Genomic DNA, 16,691 nt, shown 5'->3' with positions numbered 1-16,691 from the left:
TATAGCGCTGCTGCTGCATCGCTGGGGTGCCAGTGTAAACAGGGAATAATCTTAGTACGCTGTGACTGACCTCCAGAAACTTCCCATAATCCTTTTAAGTGAAGGTCCTGCTCTTTGTTTTGTTGTGATGCCTCTTTGTTTTGTTGTGAACTCCGGGCTCCTGGAGCTGCTTATCAAAAAAACAAACACAGCTCCTGTTTGCTGTGAATGAGCAGAGGCAGGGGGGCTCCCTTTGGAACGCCCACAGCTAGTGTTTGCTTAAAGAGAGGGGGGTGGAGGGGGCTTGAGGAGAGAAGCAGCGTGCTGACAGTGTCGGCTCCAAAACTCCACTCTCTCTCCCCCACGCTCCCTGTCACACTCCACCCCACCCCGCCCTTTTGAAAAGCACGTTGCAGCCACTTGAACGCTGGGATAGCTGCCCATAATGCACTGCTCCCAATGCCGCTGCAAATGTGGCCACGACAGTGCGCTGGTAGCTGTCAGTGTGGCCAGACTGCAGCGCTTTCCCTACTCAGCTGTACGAAGACAGGTTTAACTCCCAGCGCTGTACAGCTGCAAGTGTAGCCATACCCTGAGATTAGGGACCAGGAGGGTGGAGCTGGGACTGGCTGGGCAAGGAGACTAGGACAAGGAGCCTGGAGATTGTGGAGGGGAGACTGGGATGAGGACACAGGCTGGAGGAAATAGGGACAGAAAGGTCTGTGACCCCTAGGGGGTACACTCCCCTTCAGAAGCTAGTACGGAACCTGAAATTCCTGTGTCTCAACATTCCTCTGCTGTCAGTAAATATCTGCAGAATTGGATTCTGCCCCTACTGCACAGTTCCTATGTAATATTGTGCAAGTTAGTTAAACTGGACTTTTCACAGGTACCACTAACTGTGTTCCTTGTTTTTGGAGTGCCCAGCGTGTTACTCAACTGCAAATGAAGTCAATGGGAGCAGTGCTCTGAACTTATAAAGAGCTATATAATGCTAAGTATACTGAAAAATCAGGCCCAAGCATCTCACGATGGGCACCTAAAATTAGTGGACATGTGACCTTAATTTCTGTCTCAGTTCTCCATCTGTAGAATGGAATGATGATGATATTTAGTACTTGTAGAGCACTTCATCAGTAGATCTCAGTTTTACACAGTAGGTCAGTATCATTATTTCCATTTTACAGGTGGGGAAATTGAAGCACAGAGAGGTAAAGTGACTTGCTAAGGTCACCCAGCAAGCCAGTGGCAGAGTCTAGACTAAAACCCAGGTCTTGAGTTCCAGTTCAGTATTCTATCCACTAGGCAACACTGCCTCTCTGGAGTATTGTGAAAATAAACTCACTAATCTTTGGAAAGCACTCAGGTACTATAGTCCCGAGCACTATAGAAATGCCCTTGAGGAAATTAATAATTCTATATTAGAGTAGGACTTTGAATGCTGTGCAGGTAGTAAGACATGAGGCCACGCTGAGAGATTGAATAACTACTCAGTAATTGAGCATTGTGCATCCCGTGCACTGAATGAAGCAGGAGAAATAGTGTGTGACCGTGTAACTAAAGACTGTGTAGCATAATACGTATGCAGAAATGGACTAAATGGATAACTTAAATCCATCTTCAAACCCAGGGGCGGCTCTACAAAGTAGGCTGCCCCAAGCAGCGCGGAGCGCTGCGCCGCCCTTCCCCAGTCCCGCGGCGGGTCCCCTCTTCCCGCGGCTCCGGCATCCTGGGGAGGGCGGCATTTGGCTCCGGTGGAGCTCCCGCCGGCATGCCTGCGGCAGGTCCACCGGAGCCCCGGGACGAGCGGACCTGCCGCAGTCATGCCTGCGGGAGCTCAACCGGAGCCGCGGGAAGACGGGACCCGCCGCAGGCATGACTGCGGCAGGTCCGCTGCCCCGGCTCCGTGGACCTGCCGCAGGCATGCCGGCGGGAGCTCCACCGGGGCCAAATGCCGCCCTCCCCAGGATGCCGCCCCAAGCGGGCGCTTGGCCCGCTGGTGCCTAGAGCCGCCCCTGTTCAAACCAGTACATGGGTGCAAAGGGCTGCGGGGATATTCTTGTCTAAGACTAGCTTAATTCTGGCATTTTCTAACTTCTGAATGTTTGGCTTTGCAATCATCATGTTCTCTTAACATAGCTATTTGGCTGTGATTTAGGCAACGGGTGCCATCTCTTGATTTTTAGCTTAAGTAGTTTGCTTACTGATTTAAACCAAATTAAGCTAGTCTTAGACAAGAATATCCCCGCAGCCTTTTGCACCCATGTACTGGTTTGAAGATGGATTTAAGTTATCCTGGCACAACTCCCTCGTATAAACAAGTCCTTTGACTTTTCCTTTCGTTGCTGAATTGAGCAACAAGCTCTTCATGGGCCCAGTAAACTCTGGGCTTCTCGGGCTCATTGGAAGCTCTTTCAACCTTTTTTCCCTAATGTAGTCATTATTGCTGGGGAAGGTAAAAGAATTGACTCACTCTAGCCTTCCCCTCTTCCTTTCTTTTTCACCCTCCTGCTGTTCCTTCCACCCCTATGGCCACCTTCCAAAATGCCACATGGCTTATGTCATTTCCTTCCCACGTTCATGACAAAGAAATTCAGTCACTGGGTCCTATCCCCCAGCCTAACCGTATTCAGATCCTCTGTAAGAATAGATGGCAACTGCAGCCTACTACACCACTGAACGAGAGAGCGAAAACACTTGTCTCTACCTGTACTAGTGAAAATGAGCCAAAGATTTGCTAGTCTGCTTCTTCCCTGTAAGGAGCTCAGAGCTGCTGGTGATTAGCAAAATATAGGGACCCAAATTCTGATCCAGCAGACAAAGCTGGATATCATTCCAAATGCACCAGTTAGGAATTTATGTCCTGACTTTTGAAGGTGCTGAGCATTCACAGCTCCTGTTGCATTTAGTGGGAGCTGCAGTGGCTCAGGGTATGCCTGTACTGTAGTTAAAAACCCGCAGCTAGCTGATGCCAGCAGGCTCAGGCTAAGGAGCTGTTTAATTGTGGTGTAGATGTTCGGGCCTGGGCTCTAGGACCCTGCAAGGTGGGAAGGTCCCAGAGCTTGGGCTGCAGCCTGAGCCAAAACGTCTATACCGCAATTAAACAGCCCTGCAGTCTGAGCCTCGGAAGTCAGTCAGTCGCGGGTATCTAATTGCAGTGTAGACATACCCCCCGGCATCTTCAACAAGCTGTGACTTGCTTAAAAAGGGAAAGGTGACAAATGTCATGTCTGTGAATTTATAGATTCTGAGGACTACTGTGATCATCTAGTTTGACCTCCTGTATAACACAGACCAGAGAAGGTCCCAAAAATAATTCCTAGAGCAGATCTTCCAGAGAACCATCCAATCTTGATTTAAAAATTCTGAGCGGTGGAGAATCCACCACAACCCTTGGTAAATTATTCCAGTGGTTGATTACTCTCACCGCTAAAAGTTTGCACCTTAGTCTCATGATATGAATAAGAGGGACCCTGACGTCAGCCATCTATATAGCTAGGTATGGAGGAGAGAGTTCTACAATTGTTGGATTGCTTCTGTTTTTCTTTTAAGTAATGCTTTTGTACTGAGGATGCTGACTGTCCTAATGTGATACCAATATTTCATTTTAACGATAAATGAGAGCACAGTGTGGATTTGCAGGATGAATGAGGCAAAGCTGTGTGCTTAGTTTTGAATGATTTCTGTTTATTCTGTTGGGAGGCTGATGTTTCTTTTATTAAAAATGCTAATGGGATTATTTTGAGATCTCTGGCCTTAGTGCTTGGCTGTTATACAGGCCACTGGCACAGCTTCAGCTCATAGTGTGCATTAAACAGTAACCTAGAATTTCATTTCATGACCTCTTGTTTCTGTTTGTTTTTTTTTCCCCCCTTCTCTCCTACTGCATGTTAGGATTCCAGGATACACAACAAGACACTGAAACGGACCCGGAAGTTTGTGGTCGATGGAGTGGAAGTGAGTATCACCACCTCCAAGATCATCAGCGAGGATGAGAAGAAAGATGAAGAGATGAGATTCCTCAGGCAAGTTGGAAGTTGGTCACTGGGAATTTGGGAGGGTTGGTTTGGCTGGCTCCCAGGACTAGCAATGGGGGACACAGCCTTTCACCTGAGCACATACCCAGTAGTGACCTCAATTCTCCACATGGCAGCAAAATGTTAATGGGAACAGTCCAGCTCACAATGGGCAGCTGTCCACAACGTACAAACCACCTCACTGGCACCCTTGTTGGCAGTCCCAGTAGAGGCTAAGGATTGGACATTGACATTGGACATTGAGGTACACTTTCACTTATGGGCCATGCATTCACTGCTGAGGCTTACCAGTGGCACTTGTGTGGGAAGCTTTCACTGCCTCTGTCTTGGCTAAGCCTGTTGTGTGGATAAACTTGCGTCCATTTCCAGAGCCATCAGTGTGACACATCAACTCAATTAAAATAAACTAATAGAACTTCTCAAGATGCTTTTGTTTGTTGGCTTTTGTATTTGCTCCGATAGACTTTTATTAACGGAAGAACTAAGAGGAATTTTAGTCTTCGGCATGTTCAGGCCCTCGAAAGCTTTGATTCCATTACATTTTTGTAGCCTTCAAGCCTCTAGGATTCTAGTGTGGGGGGAGAGGGCCATTTCTGGCTTCATTATGATTAGTGGCGACAGTGAAATGAAAGGCTTATAAAAATCCGGGGCCTGACTCTTTTTTACAACAAGGTCCCTCAACATTGCTCTGGAGGACTCCCTGAGGATATCCCTTGCTTGTTGACAAGTCTCTAAGCTATCCCTGCTCCCATAAGGTACATTACTCTTTAGCTGGTCTGTTTCCCAAGTGCCATGGGAAATTTACTCTAAGTTGGAGCAGTCCTGAGGCTGCTCCAGCTTGCACTGAGGGCCAGGCAGATGCCAAGTGGCCCTAGAATACAGGGAATGCAAAGATGGCTTAAAGCCACTCTTGCACCCTCTTCTTCCTGCACAAGTACAGGGAAGGAGTAACTGAAAATTGGGCCTCTGTTTTCATAACTGGCCTGCTCTACCTACACTACTGGGTGTTGGGGGGGGGGGGGGGCAAGTGGGACAGAGAAGGGGTGAAAACTCACACGTCACTGCACAAAAGTGCGTTCAGAGAAAGCTGCCATTTCACAGGGTTTGCCCAGCAGGCTTAGTGCATTATCTTTGCATATCTTTTCCCACTTGCAAGTTTCATATCTGGGTTGTTTTCCTGCTGCTTGTTGGAACGTGCCAAGATATTGATTTTTAAGGCTGGAGTGGAGAGGAGCGGATCTTGTTGGGCCAATTGATTTAATGGGGTGAGTGTGTTTGGATAAGGGAAATTGCTCTAAAGTGGTTTTCCCAGCAAGATTCCCAGACTGTGTGTGGTGTGCTGAAGAGCATAACGCTAATGCACTGGAGTGAAGGTCACACTGGGAATTTCACTTAAAAACTGTGACTCTTTCTCCATCACCCAGGACATCAGCAATTTCTAGCTGAGCCAGCCTGTAAACCTGGCAAATGAGCATGGATGTGACACTCAGGCTAGGACTCCCTAATAGATGTTTCAGTGAAAGGCAGATGACTAGATCAGATCTGAGGTGTAACATCTCCTTGGTTCACATGGGAAAACTACCCTTCCCACCATCTGTGTCATGGACTGCCCTCACTCCTGAACTTGCAGGATGGGCAGGGCAGCCCTAACTCAGGTCGACTTGTATTGCAAAGACTGCTATAAAGTTAGTCTGGATGGGATGTAATAGACCGGTTTTACCCTGCTGGGTAGGAGAGGCTTCTTTCCCTCAAGTATATCTTCAAGGGGTTTCTCTAGACAAGTTTTAACTGTCCCAAGCAATGGGGCTTCCACTGCTATTCTGCTGGCTTAATAGATCTTGCCTGTAAGATTTGACCCTCTTGCCCTTGTTAATATCGCTAACATCCTGCCTTCCTACAGACAGAGAACTGGTGCCATGGAGCCTGGATGCAAATCAATGAGTCTGCATTTACCTCGCTCCCCGAGTACAAAGCAGTAACCCTTTCCTGATCATTAGGGGGGGGCTGCCTGTGTGGTTGGTTGGTTGGTTTGCACTGTGGTTGAATAGGCATTGAAAATGCAATTTCTGCTCCCATGTTATTTCACTTACAAATTCTGCCTGCATGGGGAAGGCACCAAGCCTGGAATTTTACTCGTGTTTTTTTTTTTTTTTTAACCCTTTTAGGCGCCAGGAGTTGCGGGAGTTGCGCCTGCTTCAGAAAGAGGAACACCGGAACCAGACCCAACTGAACAACAAACACCACCTGCAGCTGGAACAAATGCTGAGGCGCTTTGAACAAGAAATGATGGTAGGTGAGAAGGGGAAGGTGAATCTAAATGTCCTAGCTGGTTTGACTTCTCCTTTGCAACTGTCTTGCCGATACAGAGCAAGAGATGCCGTGTACTCTAGGCTGGTCAGCAGAGATATTCAATGCCTATTGTTATACAAGCCACTAAAAACTAATCCTAAACCCTTGCTCACGCTTCTAAAGTAAGCTGGCTGGATTCACTCAGAGGGCACAACAATCAAGGAAACCCTATGGGAGCCAGCAGCCCTAGGCTGATTTTCCAGAACGCATTGCTGTGGGCCAGGATTTCCTTTATACCCATCCTGTCCAACAGCAAAGGGGAGGTGCTGGGCCAGCTCTTGTCCCCATATTCTGGTGGTGTCAGAGCTGAGCTCATAGGTGAGACTTTGGGTCCTATAAACTGAATGCAGGTGAATTGTGCTGTAGTGATTTACAGCTGTGCGCCCAGCTGTGCCTGCTCGAGGGAGAGACGTCAGCATGTGTTGAAGTAAATGGATGTCTTTTTTTAATAGCCAAGTCAGGTTTTTTTAAAAAACAAAAAACAACCTTTCAGGAGACAGCAGATAAGTGTATCCTGCATCCTGTCAGTAACCCCCAGGGTCTGCTTGGAGGCCAAGAGGGACTATATGCATTTCACATGTTTCCCTAAATATTTAGAGTCTCTCTTGGCCTGTTTGACATGCTGTCCAGTTTAATCCCTCCTTAAAAAGAAGTACCTGCTCACTAAGATTTTTGCCAACATCGTGGTGTGACACGTTAAGGAACAATGATGTGCTCCCTCTACAGCTCTCCTGAGGCACTTAGCAATCAAACCACATCCCACAAGGGCCCGTGTTCCTGCTGATGATGGTATAATGCTGGTGCGACTCAAGAGTAGAGAGAAGACAGATGTGTTGGTGAAATGTTGCAGAAGGCAATGTCCTTCAGTGGTTTGCATACCCAGGGATGTTGAGCAAGAAATCTTACATTTGGGCTTCTCCCTGCACCAGTCTCTGCCCAGGAGGTCGCTACCAGAAGTATATTGCACATCAGGAATGAAGTTCACCTGCTGAGCTGGTCAAGCCCAGAGATGGAATAAGGGGGGTTCTGCTGCTCAAGCCCTGGTCTACACTGTGGAGGGGGAGGGGGTCGATCTAAGTTACACAACTTCAGCTATGTTATTCACGTAGCTGAAGTCAACTTACTTAGATCTACTTACCATGGTGTCTTCACTGCGGTAGGTCGACTGCTGACGCTCCCCAATCGACTCCGCCTATGTTTCTCGCTCCGGTGGAGTACTGGAGTCGATGGAAGAGCGCTTGGTGGTCAATTTATCGCGTCTTCATTAGACACGATAAATTGACACCACTACCCCCACCCACCCCGCTGGATCAATCGCTCCGGACGTAAGTGTAGACATGCCCAAGATTGAGGTGCATTGGCAGAACTGGGGGAGGAGGGCAGAGAGATTTGCACAATGCCTGCCCACCCCAGGCTTGGCTCTGCCCAATACAATTAGTATCTTGTTTTCATAAATTTCTTGCGTCCACTCCTTCAGTGCTCACTATTTTCGATTTGAGAGAGAATATAGCCCAGAGAGGGTTTAGTCTGAACTTGGTTCTCTTCCCCTCATCTCCCCTTCTCCCCCCAATATAGGCAAAAAAGAAATTCTTCGACACTGAGCTGGAGAACCTAGAACGTCAACAGAAGCAGCAGATCGAGAAGATGGAACAAGATCACTCGTTTCGCCGGCGGGAAGAGGCAAAGCGCATCCGTGCTGAGCAGGAACGAGACTACAACAAATTCCAGGAGCAGCTTAAGCAGAAGAAGAAGGAGGTAAAAATGGGAAAGGGATGGGGAAGAACTGGTTTGCGCTAGCTGTTACGGAGAGCGTTCCTTCCAGGAGTGGATCACGGCATCCTTACCCAGGGGATATCTTGGGGGCAGGGAGGTGAGAGGCAGCAGTAGCTATCTTCAGTGGGAGGCTTCTGCTTCTCTTATGCCCTAGGATTGTTCCTGTGGCCCAGCTCCTGAGGTGGAGCTTCAGCCTAAGTTACCCGCTGAAAGACTCATCTCTTCTCTCTCAAAGGTCAAGACCGAAGTTGAGAAGCTTCCCCGGCATGTGCGCAAGGAGAGCATGAAGGTGAAGACAGAGGAATTTGCGCAGAAGAAGCAAGTCTTGGTAAGCCCAAGAAAGGATTAGCCCCACACCAAAGAGCAGAGGGGATGCAGGAGAGGGGCACCTGGTGACTTGGCTTCTTACCTCCAAGTGCCACGGGGTTTAAAATACCGAAGGTGCACGTAAAGGTACAGCTGGAAAACAGCTCACTTTACTGGCATCTCCCCCCAGGAACGAGAGTTTGTAGCCAAACAGAAAGAGGATCTGGAGCTGGCCATGAATAATATTACTGTGCAGAACAGGAAGGAGATCTGCGACAAGGAGCGTGAGTGCCTGAACAAAAAACAGCAGCTCATGAGAGGTGAGTGGGATAGAGTGGGGAGGGAGAAAACAAATGCTGTAGTGATGGGTTTATCCAATGCTGGCTCTTCCTACACAACAGATGCTGACATTGCTGCAAGCTGTCAGGAGGATTTAGCAATAAACAGCCTTGCCAGATCCTGCCTGAATGTTTAATAATAATAATACTTAGCGGTTTAATCTCCAAAGCGCTTTACAAATACGAACCAATTAGGCCTCATAATTACAAGAGACAATTCACAGATATGGCTTGCAACCAGGGCCTCTTGGAAAACAGGAGAAGGTGTATGATTGCCCCTTCATCTGCTTTACTGCTCCCGAGTAATGGGATCACTAGAGCTCAGGAGAAGAGTGAGTGAGTGTATGTTAATTTCTCTCCCCTTCCTTAGACCGAGAAGCCTCCATCTGGGAGCTAGAAGAGCACCACCTACAGGAGAAACACCAGCTTATCAAGCAGCAATTGAAGGACCAGTATTTCCTCCAGAGACACGAGCTGGTCCGAAAGCATGACAAGGTAAGAGAGTTCAGCCCTTTGTGACTGTGACCTTGACCCCTTCTGCCGCCCAGCAAGGCAGTGAGCCACAACATGGAACCTGCCCCTGGTGGGTCTGCAAGGAGTTGACATTCCCACTCTTTGAACTGCGTGCCCCTGAAAGCGAAGGAAATGGGGAAAGAGGGATGGTGATTGTCGCAGGTGGGTGGGTGTGTAGCAGGACAAGGAGTGAATATCAACCTGTTTTGTTGCTAATATTTAGGATCTCTTCCCTGCGCTGTGTGAGTGTTCCCGCAAGGAGAGAGGCATGTGCTTAGAGATCTTTGACAATGAGCTATTTCCAGAAAGTCTCTGATGTGTTGCTGGTTTACAGGATGGCAGGGGAATTGAAAGTATGAAATAGGTGCATGAAAGGAGCAGGGCTTTGTAGTTAACCTGACTCCTTCAGTAAGATGCCTGTGACCAGGGCTTGCTGAATGAAGATCCCAACTCCCACCCTTGAGGAACAAGGCTAGCACTGCACCCATGTTTCTGCTCCTGGAATGTTGCCATGATACATGATTCTGGCTCTTTGCATCTTGCCCATGATCAGTTGTGTCTTCATTTCTCCCTTTGTGATGGGAAGGGCCCCACTCCCACCCGGAGCATGGGGAATCCTTGCCCACCAGGCCATGTCATGGACTCAGAAGGGAGCACATGGAAGCTCAGACAGGTCTGAGTCCATGTTGTGGGCTGCCATTTTTCTTCATCTTAACCTCCATCACCTGCTTTTTCTGTGGCCTGTTTGACACATTGTTTTCCTACAGCCCTAGGGAGGAGCTTTTGTTGTAGTCACCAGTGCTGTGGTGTTTTTCCACCATTCCCTAGCACAGTAACCATCCTCCTGCTCTCCATCGGCCTGACTTGCCTCCTCTTCTCTCTGCTGACCTTGCTTTCTTTCCTTGCTTTGCCGTTCTAGGAGCGAGAGCAAATGCAACGGTATAACCAGCGAATGATAGAGCAACTGAGGATTCGGCAGCAGCAGGAGAAAGCTCGTCTCCCCAAAATCCAGAGGAGCGAAGGGAAGACCCGCATGGCCATGTACAAGAAGAGCCTCCACATAAACTCCAGCGGGAGCATGTCAGAACAGAGGGAGAAGATAAAACAGGTCAGGCTCACTGAGCCATGTGGTAATGCTGCAGAACACATGGGCTCTGGAGACTTCCCCCATGGCCTGGGGTGGAGCACTGCACTGCTTTGCAGGTGACATAGCAGTGTAGAGTGACCAGATGTCCCGATTTTATAGGGCTGGTCCTGATTTTTGGGCCTTTTTCATATATAGGCTCCTGTTACCCTCCACCTCCTGTCCCGATTTTTCACACTTGCTGTCTGGTCACCCTATAGCAGTGCTAGAGGGAAATGCTTGCCTTCTTTCAACAGTAGCCCACCCTGAGAAACTAAGGACAGCATTGATGGGCCCTGTGGGCGGAAAGCAGTGGTATAACTTGTCGGTCCTCCCATAACCCATGAAAGCCTGGATCAAAGTAGTGCAGAGTCCTGCACTCAGGGAGGGATTTCCAAAGGCGACCTTGACCCCTTCTGCCACCCAGCAAGGCAGTGAGCCACTGCCTGGAACCTCCCCCTGGTTGGTCTGCAAGGAGTTGTCATCCCCACTCTTTGAACTGCGTGCCCGAAAGTGAAGGGAATGGGGAAAGAGGGATGGTGGTTGTCGCAGTGGGTGGGCGTCACTTAGAAAAAGTGACTTAGAACAAGTCAGTGGGACGTGCTCCTAAACCCCCCAGAATGCAGCCATGTCACTGCAGGTCCTGTTATAAGGGGTAAGGGAAACTATTTCTCATCTCCTGTTAAAATTAATTGACCACATTCATTAGTGCTAGGAGCCTGAGGTGAAAACTGCTCCTCAGATCTGGGGTTGCTGCTGAATGCCCCCAGCTCGTCCAAACGCTCGGAGGATTTTCAGTAGAATAACAGCAGCGTAACAGGCCTGCTGCAGGCCCAGCAGCTTAACAGTGAAGTGGATGAGCTCTCATTCATATGAAAATACCTGCATGTAGGTACTATATGTCCACATGGGTCTAGGATGTTCTGGGGCAGCCTAGGAGAGTGCCGACAACCACTATATAGGTCCATAATATGTTTGTTTTAAAGTTTTTCAATTAAAAGAGCATCTGTTTTGATCACTGGCTCTTGCCTGACTGTGTGGAGTTGGGGCTGAGTTTTGGGCCAGGTTGTTTTGAATGGGCTGTATATGGATGTCACAGTTAAACTGAGCATTTAGGTGTCCCCTACCTTGGCTCTTTATTCCTTTGATGGTGTCAGCTCATTAACTTCTTAGCCAGCCTCTGCTCTTGGGTGACTGAGGGTTCTGGGGGCTGTTTTCTGTTCCAGTTTGCTCAGCAGGAAGAAAAGCGGCAGAAGGCCGAGCGGCAGCAGCAGCAGCAGAAACATGAGTTCCAGATGAAGGAAATGAGTGCCCAGTGTGAGAGCAACGCGAACGAACTGCAGCAACTGCAGGTAACATCACACTGAGGCAGAGTTGCACGTATGCAGTCAGATGTATAAGCTGGGGGGGAGCATCGTTCCACTAGCATTACCTGTACGGAGGAGGGGTCATGGCTGCTGTGAGAAATATGGTTTGTGGGAACTGGCAGTTAAGTTTGACTAAAGGTGCAATCTCCCATCTGTTCCTATTAGAGGGTTCCCTTAAACACGTGATCATAGTTCAGAGCTCTGAGCTGCCTACGGTTCAGCAGAAGTGTAAAACCATAGGATGAGCGTAGGTGGAGAGGGGTCTCCATTTCATCTGGAGCATGTAGGGAGGAGATGGTTCTGTTGTCTCCTTGATACAGTCCATCCACAGACTCCTTATACCTTCTTCTGGCTGTTTGATTTAGAATGAGAAGTGTCACCTCTTGGTGGAACATGAGACCCAGAAGCTAAAGGCCCTGGATGAAAACCACAACCAGCACCTGAAGGACTGGCGGGATATGCTGAGGCCACGGAAGAAGGTAACATTCCCTGCACGCAGGCCACTGGAGCCTGGTTGGCTGGCAGGGGCTGTGTCAATACAGTGACAGCATGACCGCAAATACAAGTCTCTTGTTTTATTTTTTTAATTAAGGCTCTGGAGGACGAGCTGAACCAGAAGAAGTGGGAGCAGGAGGTGTTCTTCAGACTGAGCGAGGCAGATGGTCAGACCCCAGCATCCCCAAACAAACCTGTCAAGTTCTTTCCCTTCAGCTCTGCAGAGTGCTCATAACGCCTGGATCTGGGCGGGCCAGCGAGCTAGCTGGCACTCGCTCTACCTTGATTAGCTGTGGACAAGCAACTCAGGACTGCGGGGACCCTCTCACTGACACACCAGCCTCCCTCAGGGCAGTGCCCTTCTGTCCCTCTGCTTTGCCTGAGAGAAATATGGCCTCCTGCCACTTCTGTTTGACACTATGGGAGATCAACTTGATTCTGAGCAGAGGTGGCATTTCCTGGGGCTGGCTCACTCTGCCGAGAGAGCTGCAGTGACACTCCCTGCTGGGAGAGCTGGCAGGGCTGTGTCCGTGATCCTACTCATGCTGTCTGCTGAACTCTTTAACCCGGGGATGAGCCTGATGCCCATGCTATGTCCAATCCTAGATCAGAGCAATAAATGCTATGGACATGATTGGTGTTAGGGGCTCTCAAACACTGTTCAAAGTGGTTATTTAAACATCCCTATTCTTTGTGGCTACCTCCTTCCCCTCTTTGTTGCCAGGGCAGTGGTTGGGTGCAGTTTGTCAGCATTAGCATTGTGTGATGCTACCCTGGCCTCCTGGATCCATGAGGCCTACAAGAGTTCAGATGGTTTTCTTACAAAACGCAAAGCAGAGTTGCCTGCGTTTTACTGTGGTCTCCATTTCCCCTGGTTGCTTGAAATGGGTTCAGCAGTTTTTCCTCCCAATGTAAACCCTGGGGGACTAGCTGGGCTCCCCTGCTGAAATGCCTCTACTTCTCCTTTGTTTGCCCTGGGAGTTGATGATAAATGACACAGTTCTCTCTCAGGTTCCTAGCCACTCTGTGGCACTCGCTGACTCCGCTGGACTGTGTGGCATATAGTGTCTAGGAATCAAACCTGGCTGTGCCACAGGGCAGTATGAAGCATCACAGCTACACTGCTAGGCCAGCCTAAAACTCGTGCCTCCTAAGAAAGGTTATGCTTGGAAGGAGGAGCAGGGAGAGGTTCACGGTTTTACTTGGTTCTGCAGTTTAACACACCAAGGTGTCAGTAGTGATCATGTGCCCTCTGTATGTGGGGGTTACTGCTTCCAGAAAATACTTTTATCAGCTCTCAGAGCTGTGCACAAACTGGAGTTCAGAAAGTGCTGTGCATTTTTGGAGCAGGTAGATTATCCAGCCAGACCTTTGCAATACAAATTACTTGCTGCAAAGCTTGGTTTCAAAGGATTAAAACTGGCAAAGACCTGGCAGTCTGGCTCTTAAATTGGTGATGGGGAAGATGCAATTGACAGCTCCGGCTGGCTTGTAGCTGTAAGGAGTTACTTCTTCCAGAAGTGGTGCCTAAGCTCCTTAAGCAAAGACCTTGCAAAGACTTGTCACGACTTTATCTCACATTCTCCTGGCTTCCTGCCTAGGGTTGGGGTTGTACAAAACTAGATAGGGCAGTTGTACCTCAAGTTCTGTCTACCTTTTTTCACTCATGTCCACACGATGCTGTGAATCAGTGTCTCTCTCTCTCTCTCTCCATCCCCAACATACACAGATTGGCACCATGATGGTCTACATCTCTGTTTAATTGTCACGAATGCATTTTGCAGTAGCGACTGGGTAGGAGTTAAGATTCCCTTATCCAAGCCTAGGCACTGCTAATCCTGAGAAGTCCCAAGGTATCCGGACCGCGGCCAGTCTCCTTATACTGTTCCAATCAGCAGAGTAGCAAGTGAATCTTGTGTTTCCGATACAGCTGTTTTCTGATTTTGACAAGAGCACAGAGTTGCCGTAGTGTACAGGGTGCCTTGATATGTAGCATTCTCTCCCTTGTGTGACTGCCTGATCACAAAACTGCATGTGGTAACCGTTAGCTTTTCCTTCCTTTGGTCTATGTGCCACATTGTCATTTTATGCTTAGATTGTATCTTCCAATCATGGGATCCTTATTAAAAATTTTCCACCTAAGAGCAACTGTGTCCCAAGGTGGTGTCCCAAGAGACTTACTAACTCTGCTATGTAGCACCAGCTTGAGGAGACACCTCATGTTAGCATAGAATCCTAGATACATGGGAAGTTGAAAGACTTTGGAGCTCAAAGGTGTAAGTTTCGAAACACCTTTGTACCAAAGAGGGGGACATTTCCTATCCATTTAGAATTTTTAAAAAGTATCTTTCAGTTCCCTGAAAACTTGTGTCCTCTTGGCTGTTCTGAGTTCCCTATGAAATTAAAGGTATTACTGTTTTATTACTTGACTCACAGTAGCTCTGATAGCCTGACCTGGGCAGCCAACCATACATAGTGGAGGCTTGACTGATATGTCAATGGAAAAAGAAAGGCACACAGAAGAACTGCATAGTTGGTTGTACGCACCATGCATTCCGAGACCTGGGGTCCTCATTTTTTATTTTTATTTTTTTCACTCACTACTAAGCACCTTTTCCAAAATGGCTAGTTTACCTCTATCTGCAGTATAACTGGTCTATTTCCCTAAGTATCAGCTGTGCCTTCATGATGTACCATACTGTATGGTGATGTTGCCTGTCTGGGAGTTGATGTAGGAATGAAGGAGGTGAGTTGTCTTTGAAGGACCTGGGTTGACTTGAGCCTTCTGATAGTGTTAGAAATGTCTTACAGTAGCCCTGGGGCCATGTTTTGTTCAGTCTTGCTGCTGTAAATTTAGAAGAACTCTGTGAAATCACTAGTGTCCCTGAGATTGGAATCCGCCCCTTCATCTTTAATGTGTGTGTGACTGAAATGTTTATCATTGGAAGGACTTTCTGGAATACCTACACATGAGATACTTTTCCAGTTTAAATCTTTATGCTGGAAATAGAGAGAGGAGGAAAATGTCAAAGCATGAACAGTATTCCAAACAGGTGCTTCTCAGAACTCCGGGCCGAAGAGTCAGTCAGAGCTAGACTTACTCCTAGCTTGGGCAAGAGTTTGATTTGTATGTTGTGCAGCAGCGATGATGGGGACAACTTCTGGGGGCTTCCAGCTTGAATGGGATATGCCAGCTCTTTGTAAATCAACAGTCATTAACTCATTAGTTAAACTTATTGGTGGCTAGAAACCTGTAATTTAGTTGCCATTTTCTTCACCTGGGATTGGGAACTCGTTTTTTCCGGTGCCATTTGCTGCCTCTCAATTGCTGTATGGTGCACTGTAGCTTTACGTAAGTGCAATACTGATCTCTAAAAGGAGAGCAGTGAAGTGTGTTTTACAGTTGCAACATTTAAAGGAAGCTTGTTCTTCCTTTTAAGGGCCAGATTTTTCTCCCTCTTTGAAAGTAATCTTTTTTCTAAGGCAAATAAAACCAACTTATTTTTGTCTATTGGGGGTGGGGATGTCATTTTTATGTGGCTTTGAATAAAACTTTTTTTTAAAATATATTTTGTAAAGTGTCTTCAGTGGGGCAGCCACTCTGTGAATAATAATCTAATAAAGTAACAAAGTGAGACACTGGGTTTGTGTCTAATGTTCTGTGTACTCTCTGAACTTGGCTTCAGATTGGCAGAGTTAGCCTTCTGTTAGTATATTTGGGTTTAAATGTGTGAGGGGACTCTGTGATACCTGTTCTGGGCTATCAACCTTGCAAAGCAGAACTTCAGTTTTCCAAATGCAATTGGCTGCTCTGAAAATGCTGTTGCTGCATGTAGCAATTTTGTATTGATGGATCTCTGCAGGGAAGCTAGACCCCTCTGAGTCTAGATCTCAGCTTCAAGCTGTAGCTCTTCTAAAGTCCTTGCTGATGTTAATCTAAAGATAGTTAAAGAGTGACGCTGTTTGGCAGAGCCAGGAACTGCACTTTCAGTGGGACTTGTATTCTGCCTTGGACTCGTCAGTAATAGTAATAGTGCTATGGCACCTTTAGTTTTCAGGAGCTCAAAACCCTTTACCAACATTTGTGAATTGGCCATGGCAACTTCTGATGCTGCATGTGGTTACATCTGAGACCCAGAGGTTAAGTAACTAGTCCTAAGTCACTAGGGTGACCAGATGTCCCGATTTTATAGGAACAGTCCTGATTTTGGGGTCTTTTTTTCTTATATGGACACCTATTACTCCCACCCCCGTCCCGATTTTTCACATTTGCTGTCTGGTCATCCTACAAGTCACAGAGTTGGAATAGAACCCATGTGAACTAATGCCCAGTTCTGTGCTGCTAACCACTGGACCATGGTTTTAGCTTTTGCTGGGGTGGACTCTGGCTTTGGGAACATCATAAGATTGT

General features: G+C 47.7%; 1 protein-coding gene across 1 annotated transcript in view; it reads left to right on the top strand.

Annotated features, from left to right (window-relative positions):
• Window positions 1-15,847, top strand: part of STK10 (serine/threonine kinase 10) — an 81,905-nt gene extending 66,058 nt beyond the window's left edge. The window contains exons 10-19 of the mRNA XM_039484186.1: window positions 3,874-4,004; window positions 6,182-6,305; window positions 7,941-8,120; window positions 8,374-8,466; window positions 8,635-8,764; window positions 9,153-9,277; window positions 10,215-10,403; window positions 11,645-11,770; window positions 12,151-12,264; window positions 12,378-15,847. Of these exons, the coding sequence (XP_039340120.1) occupies window positions 3,874-4,004; window positions 6,182-6,305; window positions 7,941-8,120; window positions 8,374-8,466; window positions 8,635-8,764; window positions 9,153-9,277; window positions 10,215-10,403; window positions 11,645-11,770; window positions 12,151-12,264; window positions 12,378-12,515 (1,350 nt within the window). The 3' untranslated portion in view covers window positions 12,516-15,847. The remainder of the gene's footprint in view (window positions 1-3,873; window positions 4,005-6,181; window positions 6,306-7,940; window positions 8,121-8,373; window positions 8,467-8,634; window positions 8,765-9,152; window positions 9,278-10,214; window positions 10,404-11,644; window positions 11,771-12,150; window positions 12,265-12,377) is intronic.
• Window positions 15,848-16,691: the final 844 nt, after the last annotated feature.

The sequence above is a fragment of the Mauremys reevesii genome, linkage group 8 (genome assembly GCF_016161935.1).
Source record: "Mauremys reevesii isolate NIE-2019 linkage group 8, ASM1616193v1, whole genome shotgun sequence".
NCBI lineage: Eukaryota > Metazoa > Chordata > Testudines > Geoemydidae > Mauremys > Mauremys reevesii.
Note: the sequence above shows the minus strand (reverse complement) of the source record. Positions and strands in the feature narration are given on the sequence as shown.